This window comes from Brachypodium distachyon, chromosome 1, assembly GCF_000005505.3.
Source record: "Brachypodium distachyon strain Bd21 chromosome 1, Brachypodium_distachyon_v3.0, whole genome shotgun sequence".
In the NCBI taxonomy this organism is placed as follows: Eukaryota; Viridiplantae; Streptophyta; class Magnoliopsida; order Poales; family Poaceae; genus Brachypodium; species Brachypodium distachyon.
The window spans coordinates 57,535,262-57,561,566 of NC_016131.3; the positions used below are offsets into that span (position 1 = coordinate 57,535,262).

At 45.6% G+C, this 26,305-nt stretch overlaps 3 protein-coding genes, 1 long non-coding RNA gene and 1 pseudogene across 4 annotated transcripts; 2 read left to right on the forward strand and 3 right to left on the reverse strand.

The window, feature by feature from the left end:
* The first annotated feature begins 1,858 nt into the window (after window positions 1-1,858).
* On the forward strand, window positions 1,859-2,898 carry LOC100834874 (annotated as a pseudogene).
* Window positions 2,899-3,984: 1,086 nt separating this feature from the next.
* Window positions 3,985-5,674, reverse strand: LOC104582330 (NAC domain-containing protein 83). Its single transcript, XM_010231793.2, has one exon. It carries the CDS (start codon window positions 5,039-5,041, stop codon window positions 4,157-4,159), a length of 885 nt encoding a protein of 294 aa, XP_010230095.1. The 5' UTR covers window positions 5,042-5,674; the 3' UTR covers window positions 3,985-4,156.
* A 215-nt stretch (window positions 5,675-5,889) lies between these two features.
* On the reverse strand, window positions 5,890-8,112 carry LOC100836187 (F-box/kelch-repeat protein At1g30090). Its single transcript, XM_003557606.4, has 2 exons — window positions 7,848-8,112; window positions 5,890-7,529 (listed from the first exon to the last, which is right to left on the reverse strand). The coding sequence occupies exon 2, from the start codon at window positions 7,316-7,318 to the stop codon at window positions 6,089-6,091; it is 1,230 nt and encodes a 409-aa protein (XP_003557654.1). The 5' UTR covers window positions 7,319-7,529; window positions 7,848-8,112; the 3' UTR covers window positions 5,890-6,088.
* A 13,054-nt stretch (window positions 8,113-21,166) lies between these two features.
* On the forward strand, window positions 21,167-22,358 carry LOC104582331. Its single transcript, XM_010231794.3, has one exon. It carries the CDS (start codon window positions 21,574-21,576, stop codon window positions 22,003-22,005), a length of 432 nt encoding a protein of 143 aa, XP_010230096.2. The 5' UTR covers window positions 21,167-21,573; the 3' UTR covers window positions 22,006-22,358.
* Window positions 22,359-24,320: 1,962 nt separating this feature from the next.
* LOC104581738 lies at window positions 24,321-26,305 on the reverse strand. Its single transcript, XR_729861.3, has 2 exons — window positions 25,871-26,305; window positions 24,321-24,629 (listed from the first exon to the last, which is right to left on the reverse strand). It is a non-coding gene; the product is annotated as an uncharacterized LOC104581738 (long non-coding RNA).

A 26,305-nucleotide genomic window follows, 5' to 3' on the forward strand; every position in this document is an offset into this window, starting at 1 on the left:
GATGAGCATTTTGTGGTGGCAGTGAATACACGTCCCTGAATCTGGACTATAGCAGCTTCTACACCGTTCTCTTCAAATTATTTCTGGAAGCAATGGTCTTTTCTATAAAAAAAGAATTTTAGAAATATGGTACTACGTGAACGGAGAGATTCAAAATGAAGCAATTTAGCTTTTCTAGGAGCTGTGTTGTGTGTGTCATGTTTGTGGGAATAATGAGATTTTTTTTGACAGCAAAACCCCCCTTTATTGATTAGTCACAAGAACGGTTACATCATCAAGTAAGAGAGGGATAATGCACGGAGGGAGAGAGTCGACCCAAGATCCGACTGGCGAGAATCTGGCTTGCCTGGCAAGTTCATGGGCAACACGATTAGTGTTACGCCGGCCCCATTCAAAGAAGATCTTCACAAAGTCCTTCATTAGGTGGAACACATCCTCATTGACTTTTACGCAGTCCCTCTCGGTGGTTTGGTCCAACATTATATATATATATATATATATATATATATATATATATATATATATATATATATATATATATATATATATATATATATATATATATATATATATATATATATATATATATATATATATATATATATATATAGTAAAGGCCGAACTCAGCGACCAAATATGCCAGGTCGCGGGGCCCTGAGGGGAGCACACAACAAATACTCAAGAACGGCTGGCCCAACTCTGTCCGTCATTAGGCCTTCAGCAACAACGTCAGATAATCCGAGTTTCCCCCAGATGGCTTGCGCCCGTGGGCATTTGAAGATCACATGTGCAATATCCTCCTGTGCCAATTTGCATTGGGGGCATTGAAAATTAACCTTAACATGTTTATCAGCAAGAACAGCGAAACAAGGCATCGCCCCATGCAGAGTTTTCCAGAGGAATATCTTAACCTTCGCCGGGACACGAATATCCCAAATTCTCCTCCAAATCGGGTGATCAGCCACCGGTCCTTGTTTCCCACAGTCATAACACCTAATTGGTGATTCCATTCCGCATGATATGCAGACCTGACAGAGAAAATGTGAGTCTTCGTCAAATCCCAAGCAACAAAATCGGCCATGGGATTATTCGGGAGGGGAATCTCAAGAATTCTCTGTCTATCAACTGGCCAGAGGCCCTCGTCCCAGTTCCCTGTGACACCGGGTCGATCAGATCGGACACCTTAGTCAGGAGATTTGAGCCTTGCCAGGTAAACACCCGCCTTGAGGGATCACGCCAGATATCAATGCTATTCACATCGCCCACTCTCCAAATGATTCCAAGCTTAAGCGTCCAAACCCCCGTCATAATACTTTGCCAAGTAAACGGAACCCTTCTTCAGATTCGTATTCAAAAGGTTTCCATCAGGGAAGTACTTCGGTCCGAGAATGGAGGCGCAGAGGAAATGTTTTACAAAAACGTTGGCTGGGCCGCTGGGGTTAGTGGGTGGCTGATGGGCTTTAATTATTGGGCCGCCTCGCACTGTCAGTTTCCATATCTGACCGCTAGTATAGATATTGTAAAAAAAAATATTCTAAAAAAAAAAGGACCGCTAGTACAGATTGATATTAACCTTCGGATTCATCACAATAGACGGCTCACAGCAAACTCGTAATAAAAGTGCTATTCCGGGAAGGAATCGGATTCAACTGGAGCCTGTTCTGGCGTAATAACTCTGAGATCGCTGCTACTCGTATTCGGACTTGGATCTCGTAATAGCTCGAGTCGGACTTGGGCACAAGCAGTATAAAGGCTGAGGCACCCAGCGGCCTTCTTCTCTCCACCAGACTCCAGAGATCAATCGATCAAGCAAACTCAAAAGCTTTCAAGCGTACGTTTTTCAGCAGATCATATCAAGATGGGGTGCAGCATGAGTCGTCTGGCAAAGGCGGCCATCTCAGTCCTCATCCTAGCTCTGCTCTTCATGCCCGCCGCCATGGCGGCCGCCGCCGCCAGCTTCGACGCCACGCGGAGCCAGCGCCTGCCGCTCCCTCGCGGGTACCTGCGCGGACCGGAGAGTGTCGCGTTCGACGGCGAGGGCCACGGCCCTTACAGCGGGGTATCGGACGGCCGCGTCCTCAAGTGGAACGGCGACAAGATCGGCTGGACCACCTACGCCTACGGCCCCGACTACAGCAGTGAGGCTTGCACCGCGTCCAGGCTCCGTCCGGAGACCGTCACCGAGAGCCGTTGTGGCCGTCCGCTCGGACTGCAGTTTCACCACAAGTCGGGAAGCCTGTACATAACCGATGCCTACAAGGGGCTCATGCGTGTCTGGCATGCCGGTGGGGAGGCAACGGTGTTGGTCAACCAGGTGGATGGCGCGCCTCTTCGCTTCACAAATGGGGTTGACGTCGACCAGATCACCCCGGCCAAGTGTATTTGGCCGACAGTTCCATGAACTATCAGAGGTCTCAGCACGAGATGGTTACCAGGACGGGGGATTCGACAGGCCGTCTCATGAAGTATGACCCACGGACAAATGACGTTACCACCCTGCAGTCGGGCATTACATATCCCAACGGTGTCTCTATCTCTCATGACCGCACACACCTCGTGGTTGCGTCTACCGGCCCCTGCAAGCTCCTAAGGCACTGGATCAAAGGGCCTGAGGCTGGCAAGACCGAGCCATTTGCGGACCTTTCAGGTTACCCCGACAATGTCAGACAAGACAGGAGAGGTGGTTATTGGGTGGCCTTGCACCGCGAGAAGAATGAGCTTCCTTTTGAATTCGGTAGCCATCTTCTCGCCGTCAGGGTTGGACCCAACGGGAAGGTAGTTGAAGAGATGAGAGGACCGAAGAGCGTTAGACCGACGGAGATAATGGAGAGGGGCAATGGCAAGTACTACATGGGCTCCGTCGAGTTGCCGTATGTCGGCGTAGTCACACATAAATAGGAATTGTTATATTTAGTTTCATTTTTGTTTATTCTTATCTTGGTCCATAACTGTGTGGTTTAAGATCCATGTAATCAATAAATTAGCATCTGTCTTTCCTTAAAATGTTGACATTCCAGATGTGCTACTTTAATTGCCGTTTTGTGTTCTGGTCGGTTGTCGTCACAGTGTTCTTCTTTAGTTTTCGTCTGTGGTTTCTGAATTTCAGTAGCAGAGCAAAACAGAGCACAAAGTAGCGGACTACCAGAACACAGAAGATTCATCCTACTCTGAAGAGAAATGCTGTGAAAGAATCTTCAAGATTCAGAACAGCCATTTTGTATTTCTGTTCTTGTTACCACCGGCAGATGAATCCACATGTGGTTTCAGACTTTCGGTAACCTCGAGCAGATGCAGAGCACTACTCTGAACGACAGTATATCTTTGTTATTTATCGATCGAGAGATACAGCAAATAAATCATACACTAGCCGTAATATAATAATAGGAAGGAACATGCAGGAAGCCCAATATGCATGCCAGAGGGCGCAATTTCTTAAAAGAATGGAATATTGTGAAAATTCTGGAAGGCACGGAAGCACTTCTCATATTGGTATGAAACCATTTCTCGATATCTATAAACGAATTTTCAAAAATTGAGGGGAAAATTATGAAAAACATTAAAGCAGTATTTTGTACAGAATTGTAATCATGAGCAGGTAAAAACCGTATCTGGAACACATAAATTCCTGCGTGGTGAAAATGTTCGATTAGGCGACTGTAAAGACTGTTCATAATCTAGATCAAGGTTTGATGATGGCCACATAATATGGAGTGCATACACGTCTCTGAATCTGGAGTAGCAGCCGAAAGACTAGTTGCTTCTATAAAAAAAAAGCAAGTTCACAATATCTGGAGTATCTCTATCAGAGAGATTCAAAACGAAACAATTTAGCTTTTGTAGGAGCTGTGTTGGGTGTGTCATGTTTGTGGGAACAATGAGAATTGGTTCTGACAGCCCTGAATTTTGATGACAGAGGAACTGTTTTACAAATCACCATCAGGATCCTTTCATCTACCACGAAGGAAGACTGAATACAAGTGTATCTAATCAGATAACACCAAACAAATCCCGAAACAAATGTTCAAATACACTTTCATCTTCGCACAAAATCAACATCTCTTACCATACAGAATTTAGGAATTCAGACAGTTAACAATCGACTAAGTATACACTCTGTCCGTAATTACAATCCGTGACAGTTGCATTAGATCAGGCCTCAATCTAGCACAGTGTGTTGCTGGTCGAAATTCAAGAACCCGTCCAAGCTGACGTTCTCTAGATCTGCGAGCTCGAAATTCCAGAACGCTTCGAAGTTGACGACGTTCTCTGCTGGGGCGCCGTCTTGATCCGACGCCGCCGCGATCATCGGCCGCCCAGCTGCGTCGTACGACGACGATCCGAGGCCTTGGAAAGAATCCAGCGGCGGCGGCGGCTGATCGTCGTCGCTGCTCGCCGCCTGCAGCAGGGAAGAAGAATCTTGGTCCGGGAAAACAGAGCCAGAAATGGGCCGTTGCCAGGCCGCCAGCCCACGGTCGTCTTCGTCTTCTTCGTCTCCGGCGCCGCCGCAAGAATCCCCTCTCTTGCGCTTCTTGCCGTGCCCGCTGAACTTGATGCGGTACGCCCTCATCGGCGACGAGGCCAGCGCGGCGGGGGACGTCACCGCGTACTCGTGCATCACCCACCCCGTGCTCCCCGTCCCCCCTGCCTCGTGGAAGTTGAGCAAGTTCTTCCTCCACCGGAGGACCTCCATGGCCATGGCGCCGCCGCCGCTGGGCAGGAGCTGCTTGCTGCCTTCCCAGAACCTCTGCCCCTCCCAGAACCCGCCGAAGACGCAGCTCCGCTTCTGCCGCCCGCTGCTCTTGAGGTCGCCGCCGTGGATCGCCTGCCCGGCCGCGAAGAAGAAGGCCTCGTCCTCCTTGCGCCCGTTCTCGCTCAGGAGCTTCCATGGCGGCCCGCGCAACGGATCGTCCTCGAGGACGACGCCTTCCAGCGGGAGCTGCTGGCCTAGGATCCGCGGCAGCAGGAAATGCTCCACCAGCTCGTCGTCGTCCGGGCTGAACTTGAAGCCCGGCGACAGGCCGAGCAATCCCGCCGTCTCCATTGCTGCGTCGGTTTCTTTCTTGCTGGAGGTTCTGGCGTGATGGCCAATGCTGTGGATCGAGGGCGAGCAGAGATTCAGACAGAGAGGGGGAGTGCGTATTGATGATCCTGCATGGTGCTGCCCGAGTTCAGTCCGTAATCCGAAACGTGATCGTTGACCGGCCTGTGATCGGTAACTAATTAAGCCGCATGCGTTGACTAATTAAGGCTCCATTGGGTCCGCTAATTACCGGCGGGGGCAAGGATTAGTAGTGGGCTTTTGTTTTGTCTCCAACACTGCTTGGTTGGGCTAATGGTCTTCTGCTTTGTTTCTTGGCCCGTTTAAGAAATTTGATAATAAGTTCATTTATGAGGGTTCATTTGTTCCATTTTTTTATACTTGATGAGTGGCTAAGCATCTTTCTTCTCCAGATCTTCTCTTCAAATTATTTCTGGAAGCAATGGTCTTTTCTTCTACAGAAAGAAGTTCAGAGATATGGTATCTGAACAGAGAGATTCAAAATGCACCACTTAGCTTTTATAGGAGCTGTTGTGTTCGGAAAACAATGAGAATTGGTTCTTGACAGCTTCAACATCCAACTACAGATCTGAATTTTGATGACACAAGAGCTGTTTAACAAATCATCATCTATGATATGCACAGTAATGTTTTCATTTTTTTGGATCCTTTCATCTACCACAAACCTGAATTTTGATGACACAAGACTGGATACAAGTGTACCTAATCAGATAGCACATTCTTGGCAATAGACCGCAAAGTAGAGCAGAGTATACTCTCATCAACAAGTCAGATTAGTGTAAATGGCGAAATGCGACAATTTTGTTCAGTACCAATGACAAAACTTCTACTGATACTTCTAGCAATGTCCCGATTTATTTATTTACTGATACAACATTCGTACATTACAAATATGATGGTAAAGTCTAATATACACATAATAAAACAACAGTTGTAGAGCCCGGATAAACGGTTTGAACAGCTGAACAAATTTAAGCAGTTGATCAGTTGATGTTGTCACCTTGCAGATTGCCAGAGCTTTAGAGCAGGTTAAGCATGCAAGATCTGACTGCTCGAAGGTGTCAGATCGCTGAATGTCCTAGGAACATCAACATCTTGCCAACAAATCAAGTAGCTCGAGCTCGTATTGTTAGCACCGCTGCCACTGCCAGGTTGCCTCTTGACATGGCCGATCGCTACTTGGAGACCTCGGCCGACAACGACTATCTTACTGTCCAGGCAGCTGACAGATAAAGGTTTCATGATACGCTCAGGCATAGGAGGCCCATTGACAGAATCCCATGAATCCGTCTCCTGATCATAGACCTTAACCTTCATCCTCTCATATTCTGAAATCACAAACAAACGTTCGTCGATGACCACGCTTAATCCTGTCCACCCTTCACGCATTACGACCGACATGGCCTCCCAGCGGTCAATCTTTGGATCATACACCTGCCCTCTTGGCAAGGAGAAGAAAGGCCATGCACATCCTTCAGTGACATAGAGCCTACCACTGATGACAGCAGAATCTGATGATGCCATGTTCATGCCCATACTAGCAACCGGTTGCCAGACACCCTTAACCGGATCAAGAACCTCTGCTGAATTCAGCTCAAACTGGTCTGTGCTATAGCCCCCGGCAACATAAACCTGTCCATCGATCACGCCACCAGCAAAGAAAGATCGTGCCGAAAGCATCCGGGTCATCACGGTCCAGCGGTTCTTGTAAATATCATACTTGAGGACCAAGTGCAGCGGGCAATCCATGTCAGAGACCAGCCCGCCGCAGACGAGAAGGGTGCCGTCGCTGGGGATAGCAACGCAGCCGAACCCCCCAGGGCAAGCCCGGTCCCGGCACGGCATGGTGGGAATGGTGTGCCAGGTTAAGTGGTTCAGATCCAGCACCTTCCACTGTATCTTACCAGTGCAACGGTGGAACGCCAGGGTGAAGAGCCACGGCGACCGGAAGCCCATCGCCTTCCTCTGCGTGAAGAAGCGCGCCTTGTCGGCCAGGAGGTGGTGCCACCGGCGACACACGAGCCTGCAGGCCTCATGGGCTTCCACAGGTAGCCTGAGGAGGCAATTCAGTGCGGCGTCGTCAGGGAGGCCAGGAATGAGGGGTGTCTCCCATGACGATGGCTCGAAATCCGAGGACGGTGTCGGAGATGGCAATGCAGAGGCGGCGGCGGCGAGCCGGAACTTGGGCGTCAGTTTCATCTGCGAATCGCCGAGCTTGTGGACTGGAGACTGGTGAGACGAGACTCGGACACGACGCATGCTCGTCCCAAATTGCTCAATTGAGGAGGACACCAACAACCATCCCCTCAAGAACACCACACCAATCCAGGTCTTCCCACAGAACACTCTCCAATTTTGGTGAGGATAATTATGGCATCAAGAAGAGCTCGACACCTACTCTCGAGAAGTTAAAATTCCCCAATTTCTTGACCGAATTGCGCCCAATTTTACATCCGAAGCAGCCACCAACCTAATACAGATATAGAGAAATCAATCACACGCAGAACATGAGTGGAGTTACAGGGAAGCAATAACTGCCTCCCCACAGAGGCACAAACTAAAATAGAACCGAAATTTCCCCTGAAGCATCGCGAGCCAACCAAACCCTAGTTCATTAAACCTGACGGCCTATCCAATTCGCAGTCAATCCGGGCTAAATAGACACCAAGAACAATCTTTTACCCGGTAATCTCATCAAGAAAACGGGGGCAACCACCACTAAGTTCAAATTATCGGAAGAACATGCGAATCATGACGATACTTCCAAAAGAAAAGAAGAGAAAGTAACCTGAATTGCTTATAGAACCAAGGTGTGCCTCCTTGGGGTCTACACGGAGACTTGTGTCCTGCCTCTTTCTTTCCCCTGAAGCTCTGCCTCTGATTCAGGGAGGAAGGGAGGTCTGCGAGAGAGGAAAAGATGCCCCCACCAATTTTCTTTTTCCAAGCCGATGCTGCTCCTCTTAACCAACCGCCGAACAAGAGAGTCAAAGCCAAACCAACCACATAGAGTGAGTGACCAAAGCAGCTAAGCTGAGCTGAGCTTGAGCTGAACTGAAGCATTTCCTTCTCTTGTGCAATTTGTTGGCTGGGCCCCCACCACTTGTTGGACCTACCCACCTTCTGATTTATGGTTAGAGAAAAATGCATAGAAGATATCACACCATCATCCTTGACATTGCCATTTATGAAAAAAATAACAAAAATGTGAAACTACTGCATTCGTAGCTTCAGTGCCAGATTGCATCCTTATATTAATGCAGTCAACATATTGGCACCTCTTCTTTTCCTTTTGAGACACAAAACTCTACACCGATAATGGATTATCCATTGTACATTTCCTATTTTTGCTCCAGTTGGCAGGGTCTGCCAACAAGTAGCAATCATGAATGAATCCATGAGAGGGAGAAGATACCAAATTAAGAAGCATTCTGTTTCGTCCTCGGAATACATATTACTACAATATTTATGCATAGTAGACAGATAGATATTGCAACAGGGAAAATGAGTGTTAGGTGAAGAATGGGGGTTGGTGAGCCAAACAAAGAAATCAATCAATCAATCATTTAGTCCTTGATCGACCAACCCCACCAATGCATATGCAATGCATGACCCATTTCACCAGAGACGGCGCAAAATCGGCACACATTGGTTAGCTTTATTTTAAATCAAACATCTTCTTTTTTTTCCTTCTAGAATATGTTGAGAATGATGTACTCCCTCCGACCGGTATTATTTGTCTCAAATTTGTCCAAATACAAATGTATCTATGTGTAAAAAGCGTTTAGATATATGTAATATTTCGACAAGTAATTCCGGCCGGAGGGAGTATCATTATTTGTAAATCAAACTTGTTAAAATTTGATTAAATTTATAAAAATGTATACGGAGTAACATCTAGAATGTTGAATAAGTATACCATATATACATCATGTCACGAGATTTGTGAGAATTATGCTCTCTGTGATACATTTTTAATAGGTGTGAATCAGTCGATGGACTGATGGAGCCATTTGGAGCGCTTTGTCCTTCTTTTGGAAGGGAAAAAAAGAAGTTTGAAAGATGTGGACTGCGGGTCAATTTGGTTGGAGACTTGCCTGACAAAATATGCTGCCTGCCTAGCTTCAAGCAAACAATTCAGAGGCAGTACTCAGGGAGGCTCGTGGCCAGGCACGTTTGCATCAGGGAGCAACCAAACACGCTCTGCATGTCTGCATCGAAGGCTCTCAGTGCGCTGCAACTGACGGTGCTTCATGGGCCTTTTGGACTCGGAACTGAGCCCGCGGCACTTATGGGCCGTCCTACTGAAAAAAAAGGCCAAACTTGGGTATCCACGCGGGCGGATGCACAGCACAAAAGCCTCGACCAAGAAAAATCGGATCCCTAGCGATGGGACGCAAATCGAGCGAGCGCGGTGCCTGCATGTATGTGCGTGTGGAGCTTTCGCATGATGAAACTATATATGGGTGACAATATTTTATTTTTCAACAGACCATTTATCAATCAATCTCGCCTTGACAAATCTTCAACCTGTCTAGAAGCAATTAATTATCCACGATAGTGTTATGCAGATTTTAGGGTACCTGACAATCCATGTAGATTAAATGGAGAATTAGGACATGGCATTTTGGACTTTTCGCATTACTACCTCCGTTCAACAATACGAGGCATATTAGGATTCGGTTGACCAAGTTTTTGACCACAAATTACTTCATGAATGTGTGGCTAATGTGATCAAAATCATAACCATAAGCAAATATCCTTGAGTAGGAACATAATGGATATGAATTTATGTCATATAATTATATATTAATAGAGTAATTTGTGATCAAATCATTGGTCAAAGGAAACCTAATACGTCTCATATTGTTGGACGGAGAGAGTACTAATTTTTTTTAAAAAAACATATTTCTCAGTCTCATATTAAATGACTCAAATTTGCCTAAATATGAATGTACATATACCCAAAATGCTTCTAGATACATGTAATATTTCGTCACTGAGTGACAGATTCTTCTGATCGGCTATTTCCCGGAGGAAAAAGATCCATTTTTTGAGTCCATCAGCCGCCACGCTCCTCACACGCTCGCCGCCCTCCTCGCAACTTTGCGGCAGCCGGCAGCCATCATGCATGGGTGCAGTTAATTACCCATACAACTCCGACAAAATCTCAATAAATAAATTGTTAGCACACTCGAATTTTACGTAGTATTAAAATTATGCAATTTGGACATATACGTCATACTAAAAGAAATTAGAATACACTTTTTTCAATGCCACAATACCCTTCGTCTTTTTATACTTCCTCCGTCTCATATTAAGTGGCTCAAAATTTGCCTAAATATGGATGTATCTATGCCTAAAAAAACGTCTAGATACACATGTAATAAAAAGTCACTTAACATGGGACGGAGGAAGTACATTACAATGTATTAAATATTTTTGCATGTCATCTTATATCTATATCTATTTGTACCAGGACATTTTAAAGATATGTTTTAATTGTACTACAAGACACTGCTGCATGCTTGTCGTCACTCGTCACGTAGCTCTGCTGGTAAACACCAAGTATACAGTGGTTGAGTGCTAGGGAGTACAAGACAACGAGCAAAGATGGATCAGACGACAAGAAGCATGGATTTATGCACAGAGCACAGTTCACAGAACGACAAGAAACATGGATCAACAAAAAGAGGATCTATCACACCAAGCAAAAATAATGCATCGCCAAAATAGATGCGGTGGGGATTGGGGAGGATAGGGTTCTGTCGCCCAATATGTAGCTGACAGATTGAAAGATGCGCTGCCACAGGTCACACCCGAGCACCATGCATGCATGTCCCTACCGATTGGTAGAAGAGTATTTAAAGGATCTGTAGAATATTATTCTCTTCAAATCAGCGGACCTAGAGAAGTTAATCAGGTGTGGCAGAAGCAACGGATACTAATCAAATTTGATTAATTGATACACAAATACACATATATAAATTTAGGTGTGGCAACAGGCATTAGCTTGCCATATTGATGGAATCCGCCACTGCTTCAAATCCAGAAACACTAAAAACCCGAACGAGTTGTTTGATGGGTCTGGATTACAGGGGATAATTCCAAAGATATCTCCTGCAAAGCACCTAACATCATTTTTTGTAAGTTAAAAAACTCCATTGTACTAGTATTTTGGGGGTGAAAGTGAATTTGAGAGTATCCAGTGAACACCAATCCATCAAATACCCAATCCACTTGGGGCTAAAAATAGACTCCTACCAAACAAAGCTTTAGAAGATTTCCATGCACGCACTCTGACACACGTACCGTATTTCTGCGCTAGCTGTGGCTGGGCAACACGTCTCGCTTCGGGGATCGCAGCGGCACATCGTCGGAGCCGCCACCGGATTTCTCCATTGCAGCCGTTGCACTCCTCGCCAATCGTCCCCGTGCCCGTCGGCGCTGTAGGAGCCACAGGTGCCGGAGAAGATGCAAGTGCACGTTTTCTTTTTTCGAGTTGCAGATGGTGATTATAAATGTATGCATTTTTTTTTGCAACGATTCTGGGTGTGGAGCGAGGGGATTTGTTTCTATGCTTTTTATGTTACAATGAGATTTGGGACCAATGTTGCGACGAGCGTTTGATGGGGGGGGGGGGGATTTTTTATGTTGACGAGTTTTTGAGAGACACATGTTGCGATGATTTTTCGATGTCGCAAACATATAAAATATGCTGCTCCCGGGATTTTGGTGCTACGACGAAGCGGATCAAACGAGATCTTGCTTGCTTTTAAAGAAGATCCAAGAGATAGGGAGGTGGTGGATGGGGGTTCCAATCAACCGATGGACACTTCACTACGGGAAAATCCCAGTTTGCCGGCGGCCTGGGCTTTTTTTCGGAGGCTTTTTTTCGGGCCTCCGGCAAAGAAGGCTTTGCCGACGGCAAAAACGAAGAGGCCGCCGACAAAGAATAGAAAAGGCCTCCGGCAAAAAAAACCCTCCGGCAAAGAATAAAAAGGCCGCCGGCAAAGAAAGGTGGCCCACGTGGACTTGACCGGTGCCTAACGGTGAGAAAACGGACGAGCTTCTTTGCCGGAGGCCGGCCTCCGGCAAAGATGTGTTCAATATTTTTTTTCTTTTGTATCCTTTTCCTCTCTAGTTTCAAATTTGATGTAAACCACCACTTTTTGAGTTGAAATTTCTACTGTACTTTCATTTAGCATTGATGACGAGCAATATGGATTAAAATCATAAATGTTTATGTAAAAATATTTATTTATCATTTTTTAGAGCCGTTTAATAGGGAAAAATGAAACAATATTAAAAATTTGTCAAAAATTCACAATTTTAGGCATGGTACCAACTAATAGGTATACAACACTAGGATAAAAATTACAAGTCAATAAAAAAATGCTAAATGGTACGTATTTCACAAAATGTACGATCTCAAGAGTGAACCTCCAAATTTGAGTCCCAAACCAATCTTTGCATTAGTTTGACCCAGTTTTTAGTTGAAATTTTTACTGTGGTTTCATTTCTCATTAATGATTACTAATATGAATTAAAATCACCACATTTTGTGTAAAAATAATTACTTATCATTTTTTATAGCCGTTTAATAGGGGAAAATGAAATAATACTAAAACATTGTCAAAAAAGAACAAATTTTGGCAATGTGTTGTTTTATGGGTATATAAACTTGGGATAAAAAAATACAGGTCCATACGCAAAATCAAAATGGTACATGATTCACGAATTGCAAAATCTTCGTATAAGTTCCCGAAATGAGCACTCAAACGTCCAATTTGAGACCCGAACCGAGTTTTGCAATATTTTTTCACTTTTTGAGTTTATTCTTTTACTATGGTTACATTTACTATTAATGATGTCTAATGAGAATTAAAACCACCAACTTTTATGTAAAAATAATTACTTATCATTTTCTAGAACCGTTTAATAGGAAAATATGAATAATATTAAAATCTTATCAAAAATTAACAATTTTTGGCATGGTGCTACATTATGGCTATGTAAGCTTGTCATAAAAATTTCAGATCAATACACGAAATTATAATGGGACAAACGTTATCAAATGTGTACAGCAAAAAAAAAAGAAAAAAAATCTTTGCCGGAGGCTTGCCTCCGGCAAAGACTAAAATATCTTTGCCGTAGGCTTGGCCGCCGGCAAATAAAATTTGCACGTCACCGATCTGGGTGACTGCGGTCCGCTCATCTCTTCTAATCCCTGCCGTTCATCTCTTATCCCTTCGCCTCCTCCCTCCTCCGTCCTCCCTGCTCTCTCCTCTCTGCCGCACAGAGCACGCTGCTCTCTCCTTCTCCTCCCTGCCCTCTGTCCCTCCGTCCAGGCGCTGGAGCTCCTCCTCTCCCTCCGGCAAGCGTGCGGCGGTGTGGGGCGAGCGGCAGCAGTGGCTTGGGGCAGCGTGGGGCGAGCGGTGGCGGCAGCAGCAGCAGGGCGTTGCTCCCTCTTCCACCCCCCTCTCTCTCCCTCTCCACGTGGGCCGTCGCCGGAGGAGCCACGGCCTCCACGCAGCTTCTGGCTTGCAGTTGCAGCAGCGCGCGCGGAGGCAGGCGGGGCGAGCCGAAGTGGCAGCGACAGATGCACGGGCGAGCGCGCGGGGCGGCAGCAGCACGGCGGCACGGCCGGGGCAACCGGCGGCGGCGCGAGCGGCGAGATGCAGCGGCCGGCAAGGTGCAGCGGCAGGCGGGACGCAGCGGGGTGCAGTGGCCGTTGGTGGTGCAGCAGCGGTGGCGCGAGGCGGGGTGAAGCGGCCGGCGAGGTGCAGTAGCTGTGGCGGGGTGAATCGGCCGGCGAAGTGAAGTGCAGCGGCGGGGCGTGGGATTTTTGTTTTTTTATTTCTCTGATTTTCTTTGCCGGCGGCCTCTTTTTTGGCCTCCGGCAAAGCGGTCTTCACGTGGCCATCCGTTTTCCTTAACACGTGCCGTCAGTGCCTTTTCTTTGCCGGCGGTTTCTTTTTTGGCCTCCGACAACTTTGCCGAAGGGCATGAGATAAGGCCGCCGGTAAAGAAGGCTTTGCCGGTAGGGCTTCGTGCCGACGGCCTTTGCCGGCGGCCCCGAGAAAAAGCCTCCGGCAAAGGCTTTGCCGGACGTTCCGGGCCTCCGGCAACGCCCGTTTTTCCCGTGGTGCTTAGCGTCCCCCTTTTATTTATAGCACATCTCCAATTTATTAGCAAAACCCAAGGAGCAGCGACCTGATCATGCTGTGCTGCAAACTAATCCTACCGGCTACCGGTACATCCCTTTCACCGTTTTGGGCTTTTGCAGATCTATCATGCATGCAGGGCCATACAATGATTAACTATTACACTTTCGGGAGGGAGTTGAAGTTAATCAGACGAGAGCCCAAGAATCTAACTTAATCGTGTACTACCAAACAAAGAACATACTGCTCCTCTACGATAGCCAGCAAGCCAGTGATAGATCGAGAGAGCATTCTCGAATTGCTTTGTCGTTTTGGTTGCCGCGGCCTGCGAAAGTACCACAGGCTGATATATACTTGTCGATGGCATCATCATGGCTGCAGGGTCGACCTTTTGTCCTCTACTTAATGTCCACATTGAAACAAAAACGTGGGCACGTGGCAGGACCCATATATCAACAGGACAACCAATAATCGATATCGAATACCCTTCTGCATATACATGTGTGTACATCTGAGTGGCACATAGTCTTTACATACTATTATTATCATCAGAACGCACACATGTGGTTCGTACTTACCTCTTGGTTGAGCACAAAGGCCAACAAACATACACTCGACGATCGTCAAGTCGATTGAGGCTAATTAATATTTTTTTTTTCAAAAAAGAGGGAACCCCGGCCTCTGCATCAATTGATGCACACAGCCAAGAAGGCTAATTAATATATACGTCCGGTCATTGCCAATGCCCAATAGCTTGTCGTTTGGCCAAATAGATCTCCAAGAGTGTTGGAGGATATGACTATATTAATGTTATTTCGAAACAAGATCAAGTAGCTCCTTAATTTATATACAGTTAGAGAAGTAGAAATATGACCTATACAACTAATTATCCCATATGATCTTTGATGAAGTACTACGTGTCAAACTCCTTTGCTTGCCCAAAACAAAAATCTCACTTTTATGAAAATTAATCTTGTGCCCTCATAACTACTCAAACACAAAGAACAATATTTTAATATATTTAGCCTGGTGTAGATCATGCTACAGAAGTATAACCGTATCGTTCGCATATTGAAGAATCGACTCACCCTCTTGAACAAGATGGGGAATGACTCCAATCAAAGGGCCGAACTCCTTTGCCCGCTCAACAAGAGCTGCCAACATATCAGACACAATGCTAAATAGGACCGAAGACTTAGGATCACCCTGCCTAACCCCCTTCATAGTCTGAAACAATGCCCAATATGACTATTCACTTTGACCCCAACACTACGACCTTTAACAAAAATGTCTACCCGGTCACACCATTTAGCATCAAACCCCTCATTCTAAGAGTCTGCTGCAAAAAATACCACATTACCTTGCACTACCGGACACAATCACACCGGATCTTTGCCAAAGGCTAGGTAAAGTACGATGCGTGCCAGACCGTGGGGAGATGGGCGGCCAGCGGCTGTTGGGTTTGCCCAAAGATCAAGACATGAAGATGCACACGCAGAAACGATCACACAATTATGAGGCTAAGGGCGCGTATCGTGCCCTCTATTTTTATCTTTATTTCTTTCTCACAAATCCACGACCTGATTACAAGCTACGTTGACTACCCGTATATTTATACACGAACGGCCAGGACACACCTAGTACTATTCGGACTCCAACTCCAACTCGTACTTGAACCTAGCTTTACTCCTAACTCACACACGGCCATGACTCTTAATCCTACTTGGACTAGCACTCTCAAACTCACATAATCCTAGTAGAACCCAAACTCAAGATTAATTCTAACAATCTCCCCCTAATCTTGAAGTTGCTGTCTTCAGCACTCCCCCGATCTTGGCTCTCTCTTCAGCTTCACGACTCGTCGACTCAACTAAATGCATGATCCGGACTACCAGCACACGCGGACACATCTCGCGTGCTATGTGCAGATTAGACACACCATTAATCTCACGCAGGAGCTCAACTAAACTGGTAATGATCCCACTACACGCCAAGCTTGATCTTCTTGCCGAGACACGCAGATGACCACATGCCACCTCGTCTGCACGCTCGTCGATCTCTTGCTCTGATGACACACCATACCGGACAACCTTCGACCGTGGCGTACTTCCACTGCAATAGAGCATCACACCGACGAGCACTTGGACACAACCACGACTCACAAACTCTGATCTGGACACACATAATGTTGGGAATATGCCCTAGAGGCAATCACGTATGATGTAATTCCCAATGTATTCATAAAGATTATTAAGTTGTCCTTGTTTGAACATCTGATATGTATCATTGAATATGTGATTTGATTGTGGAACTATGTATTCATATTGTTCATACTAAATTGTCCTTAGTCATTGAGGTTGTGCTGGACATATAACCTAGACTAATGTGAAAGTTGGCTGATGACTCGGTTCCACTTGTCATGGGCATGGTGATGTCATTCCAGCTTACACGGACTCGGCTAAAGAGTTTAGCGAGTCGGACTGACCCATATTGAGATGCAACGAGTAGGTCGGCATTTGCATGTCTCAATGAATGTAATCCTTAGACCTGAGGTTATCGCACAATCCGAGTTGTGGATCACCAACTTAGGTTCTGTCAAACGTTGTTCCGTAATAGGGCAGTTATAAAGGCAGAGTTCGGGTTGACTGAGAATCAAGCTGTGTGATGTGGATAACCAAGATGGGATTTTGCCCCTCCGACTGGAGAGATATTCTCTGGGCCCTCTCGAGTGATATGATTCAGGAAGCATGGCCATGCGCGACTCGGTTAACTGTTAACCGGGTCGATCGACTAAGAGTTAGTCGGATGAATCGTATATTACGGATCGAGAAGAGAGTTGAATTATTAAAGGGATGACGATTAATCGCCTATAGTTCGACAAGGTATATCGTGAGGCAAAAGGGACTAAGACGTATGTCATACTGGAAGGTACGTCGTCATGACTCGATGGTACTTGGGAGTCGGCATGTTCTGCTAGGAGCCGCTACCGATTGATCGATTGAGAGTCGGACTCCAATCGTGTCCAAGTCGCCATGAGCCTGCGGGGTCACACACTTAAGAGCGGGAGCAAGTATTTGATCGGGTTGGACCCGAATCGGAAATGGACTGACAATGCGAGTTGGGCTCACAGAGTGGATGGGCCACAAGTGCTGGAGCCCACTTCCACTCGGTATATAAGCAGGGGCGTAGGATGCCCAAGGGGCACGGTTCGCCACTCTCATGCGTTGAGAACCCTAGCCCCATTCAGTCCAACCGTCGCACCGGACCTAGCAGTCCGCCGCCGGAGCTCCTCCTCGCACGTGTGGATACCGGCAGAGGTGCTGTATGTTCAGCACTTCGACGATCGCGGGATTGGATTGGCTGGATCGGATCGAGGGACTGCACTGCATCAATGCGCTGCATCGATAATCCGCAACTGCGCGTCTAGTGGTAATCCTTGTGGCCTTCTACCTCGGCTAGATCTTGGGAGTTCGCGTAGGAAAAGTTTTGTTTATCTCTACGCGCCCCTTCACATAACTCCTCAACGAGCTTGCCGACGACAGTACTTTTCAGCAATCAGTACTATGATCTCCTGTCACTAGGAGATCGGTCCACGACGATGACAACTCAATCCAATCGACGGAACGCTACTCCGCAACAACCACCCTTTGCCCGATATGATCTACTGGACGATAGTAGTCACACAGCAGCCAACGCCGGATCTGATACGCGGACACCGCTCCGCCACTGTTGCCCGCCTCGAGGCGCTAGCTGAAAGATCGGTATGGTCGACTAGAGGGGGGGGGGTTGAATAGGCGACTAACAAATTTTACTTTTTCTTTTCACTTTTATGGATACACGCATCAATACATGGGTTCACTAAAACGTCTAAATGATGAACACCCTAGTATGATGCAATAGCCGAACCACGAGCACAAGCAATAGATAATCAATTGAAACTTGCTTGATAGCCGAAGCACAAGATAAACAATTAAGCTTTGCGAGTAAGTAAAGGGGCAAAAATGATATCACACGGGGAGACGAAGATTTCACCGAAGTTCCACCTAGTGGGGTCGGTGTACGTCTCCGTTTGGAGGAGTGCTCTACCACAAAGGTAGAGGCGCCACAAAGGCTCACTCTATTCTCCAACTCACCACACCAAAAATGTGGGATGAGCTCTCACAACACCACAAAGGTGAGGTGAGTTCTACTAGTGGCTTCCTTGAGGGTGAACGCCGAACCCTTACAAACAAGGAGAAGGGCATAACTCCACAACTTAATTGGAGGCTCTTTCCTGAATCCTCAAGCACCTCCTCACAAGATTGGAGGCCTTGAAGTGACACCTTCCGGTTAGGGATCCCAAAATCCGAAGAACAAAATCCACAAAGGAAACAAGGGGAATCAACTTTTCAATTTGGTGAAACCCTAGATCAAGATCTTCTCCTCCAATCCTCAAAGAATCAAGAGTGGGGAAGCACTAGGGAGGGAGATCTAGGAATTTGAAGCTCTTGTATTTGGGGGAGAGAGGAATAGCTCAGTGGAGAAGAAGTCCCAAGGTAGGGGACGACTCCTATTTAAAGGGCGCCTCAAAAACTGACCGTTATGTGTATTTCACGCAGCCGGGTGGTAGAGAGGTAGCAGAGAGGTACTACCGCCAGCGGTAGTACAGCTCCGGTATCGCCCCACTACCGCTAGAAGACAGTAGCGTTTAGGTGTGGTTCCGGTACTTGGGCGGAACTACCGGCCCCGGTACTACTGGCCTAGATAGAGCTGCACTGCCGCCCTGGAGACATTTAGGCACTAAACTCTTAGGCTAAGATTATGAGGTGGTCTCTCTCCCACTTAGGAAACGGCTTTATGTGGGTGCAAATATTAGATTTGTGTACGTGAAGTTGATTCACTCAAACCTTTCCCATGTGGACTCTCTCTTAATAGTACGGATTTCCTACGACTCAATATAAATAAAAAGCCGTAAATCATTCTACGCTTCTTTCCTTTTTGAGGGCAACGAACCGTGTTGTGCCATTTGATGTCACATCTGAAACGCTCGAGCACACGGTCAGTCCATGAGTCATGTTGTCATTAACACCAAAACACTTAGGGATCGAAATGCCCTTTCACTAGCACATCGCCTCCTCGGGGCAAGCGCGTCTTCAAATCTTGGACCTTGCTCTGATACCAAATGTTGGGTTTGCCCAAAGATCAAGACATGAAGACGCACACGCAGAAACAATCACACAATTATGTGGCCAAGGGCGGGTATCATGCCCTCTATTTTTATCTTTATTTCTTTCTCACAAATCCACGACCTGATTATAAGCTACGCTGACTACCCGTGTATTTAATTATACACGAATAGCCAGGACACACCTAGTACTATTCGGACTCCAATTCCAACTCGTACTTGAACCTAGTTTTACTCCTAACTCACACACAGCCATGACTCTTATCCTACTTGGACTAGCACTCTCAAACTCACCTAATCCTAGTAGAACCCAAACTCAAGATTAAATCTAACATCGGCGCCATGCGGAGGTCTCCCGTGCTTGGCGTGTGGAGATGGGATGGGAGAGATAACAGAGGTGAGAGGAGAGAGGATGGTACAGAAAGAAATAAGAGAGCAGAGAGATATGTGGCTCCGATCATGCCACGTCACCGATCCGCGGTGCGGTCACCCGGATCGGTGACGTTGGAAAATTTCTTTGCCGAATGTCAGGCCTACGAATGTACGACAGGCTGATATATACTTGTCGATCGATGACATCATCATGGCTGTGCGCAGGGGTCGACCTTTTGTCCTCTACTTAATGTCCACAATGAAACAAATACGTGACAGGACCCCCATCAACAGAACAACAACCAATAACCGACACCCCTCTGCATATGCATGTGTGTACACATCTGAATGCCACATATTCTTTATATATTATTATCATCAGATCATTCCAAAAAAATCAAGATTTCTTAAAATAGAGAGAAACTAAGTCCAATATTAAAAATAACAGTCTTTCTAAAGAAAGTCAATAGTTGTGTCTGTTATGTTATTTTGATCCCTTTTGTTGTTACTAAATAAATGAGAATAATTAACTTACTCTATTAGGCTAGTCTATTTTGGTGCATACTTTTATACTCTATTTTTCTAAGCAGATACTCCTCTAATAACCAAATTTCTAATATTGATAATTAAGGTTAGTGATCTATTCAACCATGACAAAAATGTGTATTTTTAAGTGAACTCCACTTTTTACCATCTAGTTGTAATTTTGTAATTAATAGCCTTTACGGTTTTCATTATTACGCGAAAAGTGGCAAGCTATAGACCCACGTGTCAGTATGACATGACAACTAATTAATGAGGCAAAGTACAAGTGGGACATATAAATTGTTGGTGACATATCAAAATGAATGTCATTTTTTCTTGGAGTACTACATTATATCAAGTTTGATCTTTCTGTAAAAAAAGCTCTGCAGATTTGTTGCCAAAATTGACATAATATATCATAATTTAAAAAATGACATGATAGAATTTAACATAACTTAATGACTGTGCATCTGAGTTGTTCGTCCAGTCGGTTACTATGTCAGCTGAATATGTGGGTCTATCTTTTTTTGTGGGGAATCTCTCTTTTCAATTCTGAGAAATCATAAATAGTGAAAACTATGGCCGCAACATCCCCCCCTAAGAGGTAAATGTGACAAGAATTTCAAATCAGATACTCTTTCACAAAATCACAACTGTAACCTAAAATGAGGATTACATTTTACTATGGGAATGGCATATCTCTCTGGACACGTATATTTGTGCGCATCAGGTAAAAATTTACAGGTTGAATGACGTAACGTAAATATTTTCTTTGTAACACTATGGCATTTTAAAGAAAAGAAACCAAGCTATATATACTTGAAAGTAAAATTCGGAGCATAAATGCAAGCTAGAGATACCTTTCTCTCTGTGAGAAGAAAGTTAATTCCTTGGTACAATCATGTTCTGTATATCACTCTTCTGGCACCTAGCTGGCAGCCTGGCACGACAGTAACACCTAGCCACGGGCTTTGCTTATATAATTGGCCCATCCTACTCAACTACTAGTGGTGGAGTAGGACTCAGCTGAATTGAGCTCAGCTAGCGTATAGACACGTGTCACCCAAAGCTCAAGCCCTTCCACCCATCTTCCCAATACAGATTATCCTACATCACCCATTCTTGGACAACATCTTTCCCTTTGTCTCCATGAGGAAAGGCCGCCTTGTCTATTTGAGGAAAGGCTAGCTAGCTGCAGGGTTAATTTGTTCTTCGCGGTGGTGGTGGCTAGCTGCGACCACGAATACTAGCTAGCGCGCTAGTTTCTCTCTGCTGGCCTGGCATTCCAAATGGAGTGGCCGTCTTCGTCTTCGTCTTCGCAGAGAGAGGCGGCCATGGTGGACCTTTCGCTGAGGCTGGAGCCGGCGGGCGGCGGCGGCGACTCCGTGGCGCCGACGGCTCTCGTGGACGGCAAGGACGTGCGGCTGTTCCCGTGCCTCTTCTGCGACAAGAAGTTCCTCAAATCGCAGGCGCTGGGCGGCCACCAGAACGCGCATAAGAAGGACCTGGTCGGCGCCTGGAACCCACACGTCTACGCCTGGGACGCTGCCCCCGTCGCCGCCCATGGCAACAACAGCAGTGGAGGAGCAGCAGTGCGCGCCGGCCGGGAGGACAATGTCAGCTGGAACAGGGGCGCCAACGGCATCGACGCTGTGCTATCGACGACCGCCGCGCCCCCGCGGTCTGGCGGCGGCGAGCTCGACCTTGAGCTTAGGCTCTAATCAGCTGAGTTGGATATATATTCTGCCCCCCACATGAATGGTCAGGAATGTGCAACGTACCTAGGGATTTTCATGGCAAACCATGGATTAATTCGTGGCACCATGTATATATGTGCGTTTGATTGTTAACATTGCGACCTCGGCTTGTTGTATGAATTCTCTGCCAACGGATCGATCGGATCCACCTACTGACGGTCTGTGTCATGATCGTCGTTTGTCGCAAGCCTCATGGTGTCTCCACTGACGACGTGTACCGGGTCAACCTTTTGTCAGGGGAGCGAGAACTAGGATGCTTTGGCCAACACAAAGTTGATGGCGGTTGCACAATGACAGACGGTAACTAGTTTTGTTCATCATCACCACTGACGGGCCCTGCCTTTGCCCGCTGATGGAGCCGCCATCGCCACCAATAGCCGATCTACACCATCGATCACTTAGAGGGGTTGGTCAGTGAAGCCTTTGCCACTGGCTATTAAACCTAACTTGTGCTACTGCAAAGGCGCAAACCTTAGTTATCCCACCTCTAATTGACCCAATGGTGGCGGCAGGGAGGCCTGACGTGTGGTTAAAATATCTTCCCCATGCGACATTACTCGATTGTACAAATAGAATGCGCTCTCTCTCTCTCTCTCTCTCTCTGTCTCTCCATACCTTGGGTCCCCTCTCTTTCCCCTCCACATCGTACTTTTGTCCATATGACACATAATTAGTGAGGATGAAATCAGTGACGGATCTAATATGTTATCGCAGGGGTGCCACTTTTGACATGTATGGACCACACAATATCATAAATACTACTTTCTCCGTTCGGAAATAAGTGACGAGGATTTGTATAGATTTTTAAGGCAAAAACTGAACATCTTATATTCTAGAACCGAGTTTGCAACAATGCACAATGTTTTTGCAAAAAAAAAGCACAATGTCTTGGGATGGCTTTTTTTAGAGGAACATTCTTGCGTTCTTGCAATGTTCTAAGCATGACTAGCTAAATGTCCGTGCTCTGCTACGGAATTAAGAATTTGTGTTATGCATGAGTTGTTTAAATATGTGTCGCTCATATTTTTAAAAATTTCTGATAAATAAGAACATGTTTAAATATTATTTTTTTAAAATAAAATTATCTTGAAAGTCATGAAAACCAATCAAGCATTGCTGAGTGCTCGTGATAGGTATAGAGTGAGTGGCAATTAGATGATTCCGTATCCATTAAGGGGTAGTATTGTTTTTTTAAGGGTACACGTGTTCATTCATAACAAAATATAGTAGCAGTACAAACACGTACACGCCCAACCAAAGACACCGGATAGACACGTGCGTTGGAATTTAGCACAACAACCCTCTGAAAAAGGAAAATAATAGGGAAAGACCCTGGACTTTGTGCAACCACTTGCCGAAGAAGTCCATCATCGCCGAAGCAACTCTGGAAGAAGAACCACCCATGGATTGGAGGAGCACCGTCGCATCTTTTGCTTGTGTGGTCCTCAGAAACGGCCTGCCGCGGACAGTAGAGCTGTCGTGGTGGTGTCACGGCAGATGCCATAGGATGGCTTGAGTTGGGGCCGATGGACGATGGTGGATCCGGAGGAGGGATGACGTAGAGTAACCACGCACAAGTCGCTGTGAACACGATGTTTACCCAGGTTCGGAGCCCTCTTGTAGAGGTAAACCTCCTACTCCTGCCTTGTTCTTATTAGCCGAGATATCAGAGGGCTACAAAGGTGCTCCTTGAGCTGTATTTAGAGGAAGAAGACACTACAAGAAAAATGTTGATTTGTGACCCCACATTTTCGTCATAAAATCGTCACAATATTCAATTTATGACGGTCCTATGACGAAATGGAGATTGTCAAAAAAGGACCGTCGCTAATGACACTTTATGACCTTTTTGGTGAAATGGTCATAAAAGGTTATGAAAAACATGATCGTCATAAACTCTGACAATATTTTTTGGTCACTAATTGTCTGGCTGGGACAGGTAAGATCTGACGTGGCGGTGTGACGTGGCACAAATTGTGACGAAATCAAATGGTCAAAAAACGAATTCAGCCCAGTCCAAGATGGTCTTCCAAATGGGCCAAGCCCAAAATTTCGGCCCATTTATAAATTCGACCTAAAAGGGCACGCACATAGTTTCAGCCCGATAATTATTGTTATCCATTTCTGTCAGGCCGTTATTTTTTTTATCGAATTCTTGTGGGCCCATCTCGTTTCTGTTTACATAGTTAATTTTAGTTTGTTCTAAAAACATTTAAAATTAATACCATATAAATATATTGAATCCAATAGGCCTCTCCAGGTACAGTAATTGCTCTGCATCCGATGCCTAAAATGGCTAAAATATATTGATTATTTTCAACAATTTCGAAATAAATAACAGATTTTTGCAATAACTGCTCTGCATCAATGAGTACAATGGCTTAAACCGCTTAAAATAGCTCGGCACAATTGTTACACACCTTTTCCCATACGCTGTCAACTGTACATGCTGGAAAAGGTACAAAAAAATTGGCACAAAGAAAATCAAAGCTTTATCATCTTCTTCCTCTTGCAGCGTCCATGCAACCATTTCCAGATCTATTGATTCACCAAACAAAATATTACATGACACCAGCAACCTCAGTATCCTGTAAGAAAAACAAATGATATTGGTTAATCACTGAGAAATGAGGTTATTCTATCTTGAATGATAAAAAAGGGTACTTAAGTTTTTGATCTCCTATAATATTGACAAAAGGAATTCTGAGACAGTACTTAGTCACTGCTATGGAAAACACACACTTGTAGATCTAAAAAATTTGATCTTAGCCTGTGTCAGCTTAAAGTGAACAAAATTAACAGCAAAATTATGTGTTTCACAGATGAGCTGAACAATCATTGCAGACACTTGTATGAGCTGAACAATCAAAGCAGATTGATTTCTTGCAACTAAAATATTGAACTGAGAGTCTACTAGAAAGCACATGACAAGACAGTAAAATCTAGAATGATATGTTAAGCTAGAATAATGAAGTGGTAATTCAAAAGGAACCTCAAGCTATCCAAATGCAAAGTTCACAGCAAATGCAATCTAACTTACTTATAAAGCACATAATAATCTAGCTTGAAAAGGATACATCATGTATATATACAACATATATAACAGGAAATGACAAGCATGTATATACAACATAAATCAAGCTAGTTAATCAATCTAGCTTGAAGAGCATACATCATGTATATATACAACATATACAACATGAAATAACAGCATGTATATACATCATATATCAAGCTAGCAAACAAGCTAATATACATAACCTGTCAATCTAGCATGAACATCATATATAAAAGGAAATGACAGGATGTACATACAGCATACATCAAGCTAGGAGACAAGCTAATATACAACATACATCAAGCTAGGAGACAAGATAATATACAGCATACATCAAGCTAGGAGACAAACTAATATACAGTATACATAAAGCTAAGAGACTCCCTCTGTTTTTTTTCTAAGGCGTATAAGTTTTCAGTTTGATTTTCCTCTTTCCTAAATGTAAGGCCCGGAAGAAAATTAGCAACTGTTTCTTTTATTAATTCCTTAACTGATGCGGGAGGGCCATTCAATTGAACTAATGCCATGGATACGTTAGTTACAACAGGCAGGACAATTCGCTGGAGAATAACATCGTTTGGATTTAGCCGTGCTATAATATTCGGGCTGTAAAACATAGATCATGGATGAGTCAACCTAGATGTGGAAATGACAATTCGCAGAAACGGAGGTAGTACAACATAGATTATGGATGAGTGACTAAGTATTTCCCAAATTGCAGGCCGAGCAACACTAGAGGACAAACACTAGAAAGGGAGAGAGTGCCAGAACCTGTCGTGAGGCTGCTGGCGAGCACAGGGCCGGTCGAATCAAGCGGAAGCAAAGCCCATCAGGGGCGGATCTGGCCGGTGGTCAAGTCAGCCTCCACACGCCTGCTCTGGCCGGTTGTCTCGATCCGGCCGACGACGTCACCTGCAGAGGAGAGGGAGGAGGAGGACCGGCGGCGCGGCGCTCCTCGTCGGAGAGGAACCGGAACTAGCGGCGAGGAAGGGCGGCTCGGCGCACCTCGTCGGACGACCACCGGATCCAACGGCCAGAAACGGCAGCGAGGCGCAACGCGCCTAGTCGGAACACCATTGTGCGGAGGGCGGCAGGGTAGGGGAGAGTGTGGGATGCGGGCGACGGGGTGGGTAGGCAGAAAGACGAAGAGAGAAGGAGATAGAGGTTGGCGGAGGCTGAGGGAGCGAGAGATAGAGCTTTAGGGTT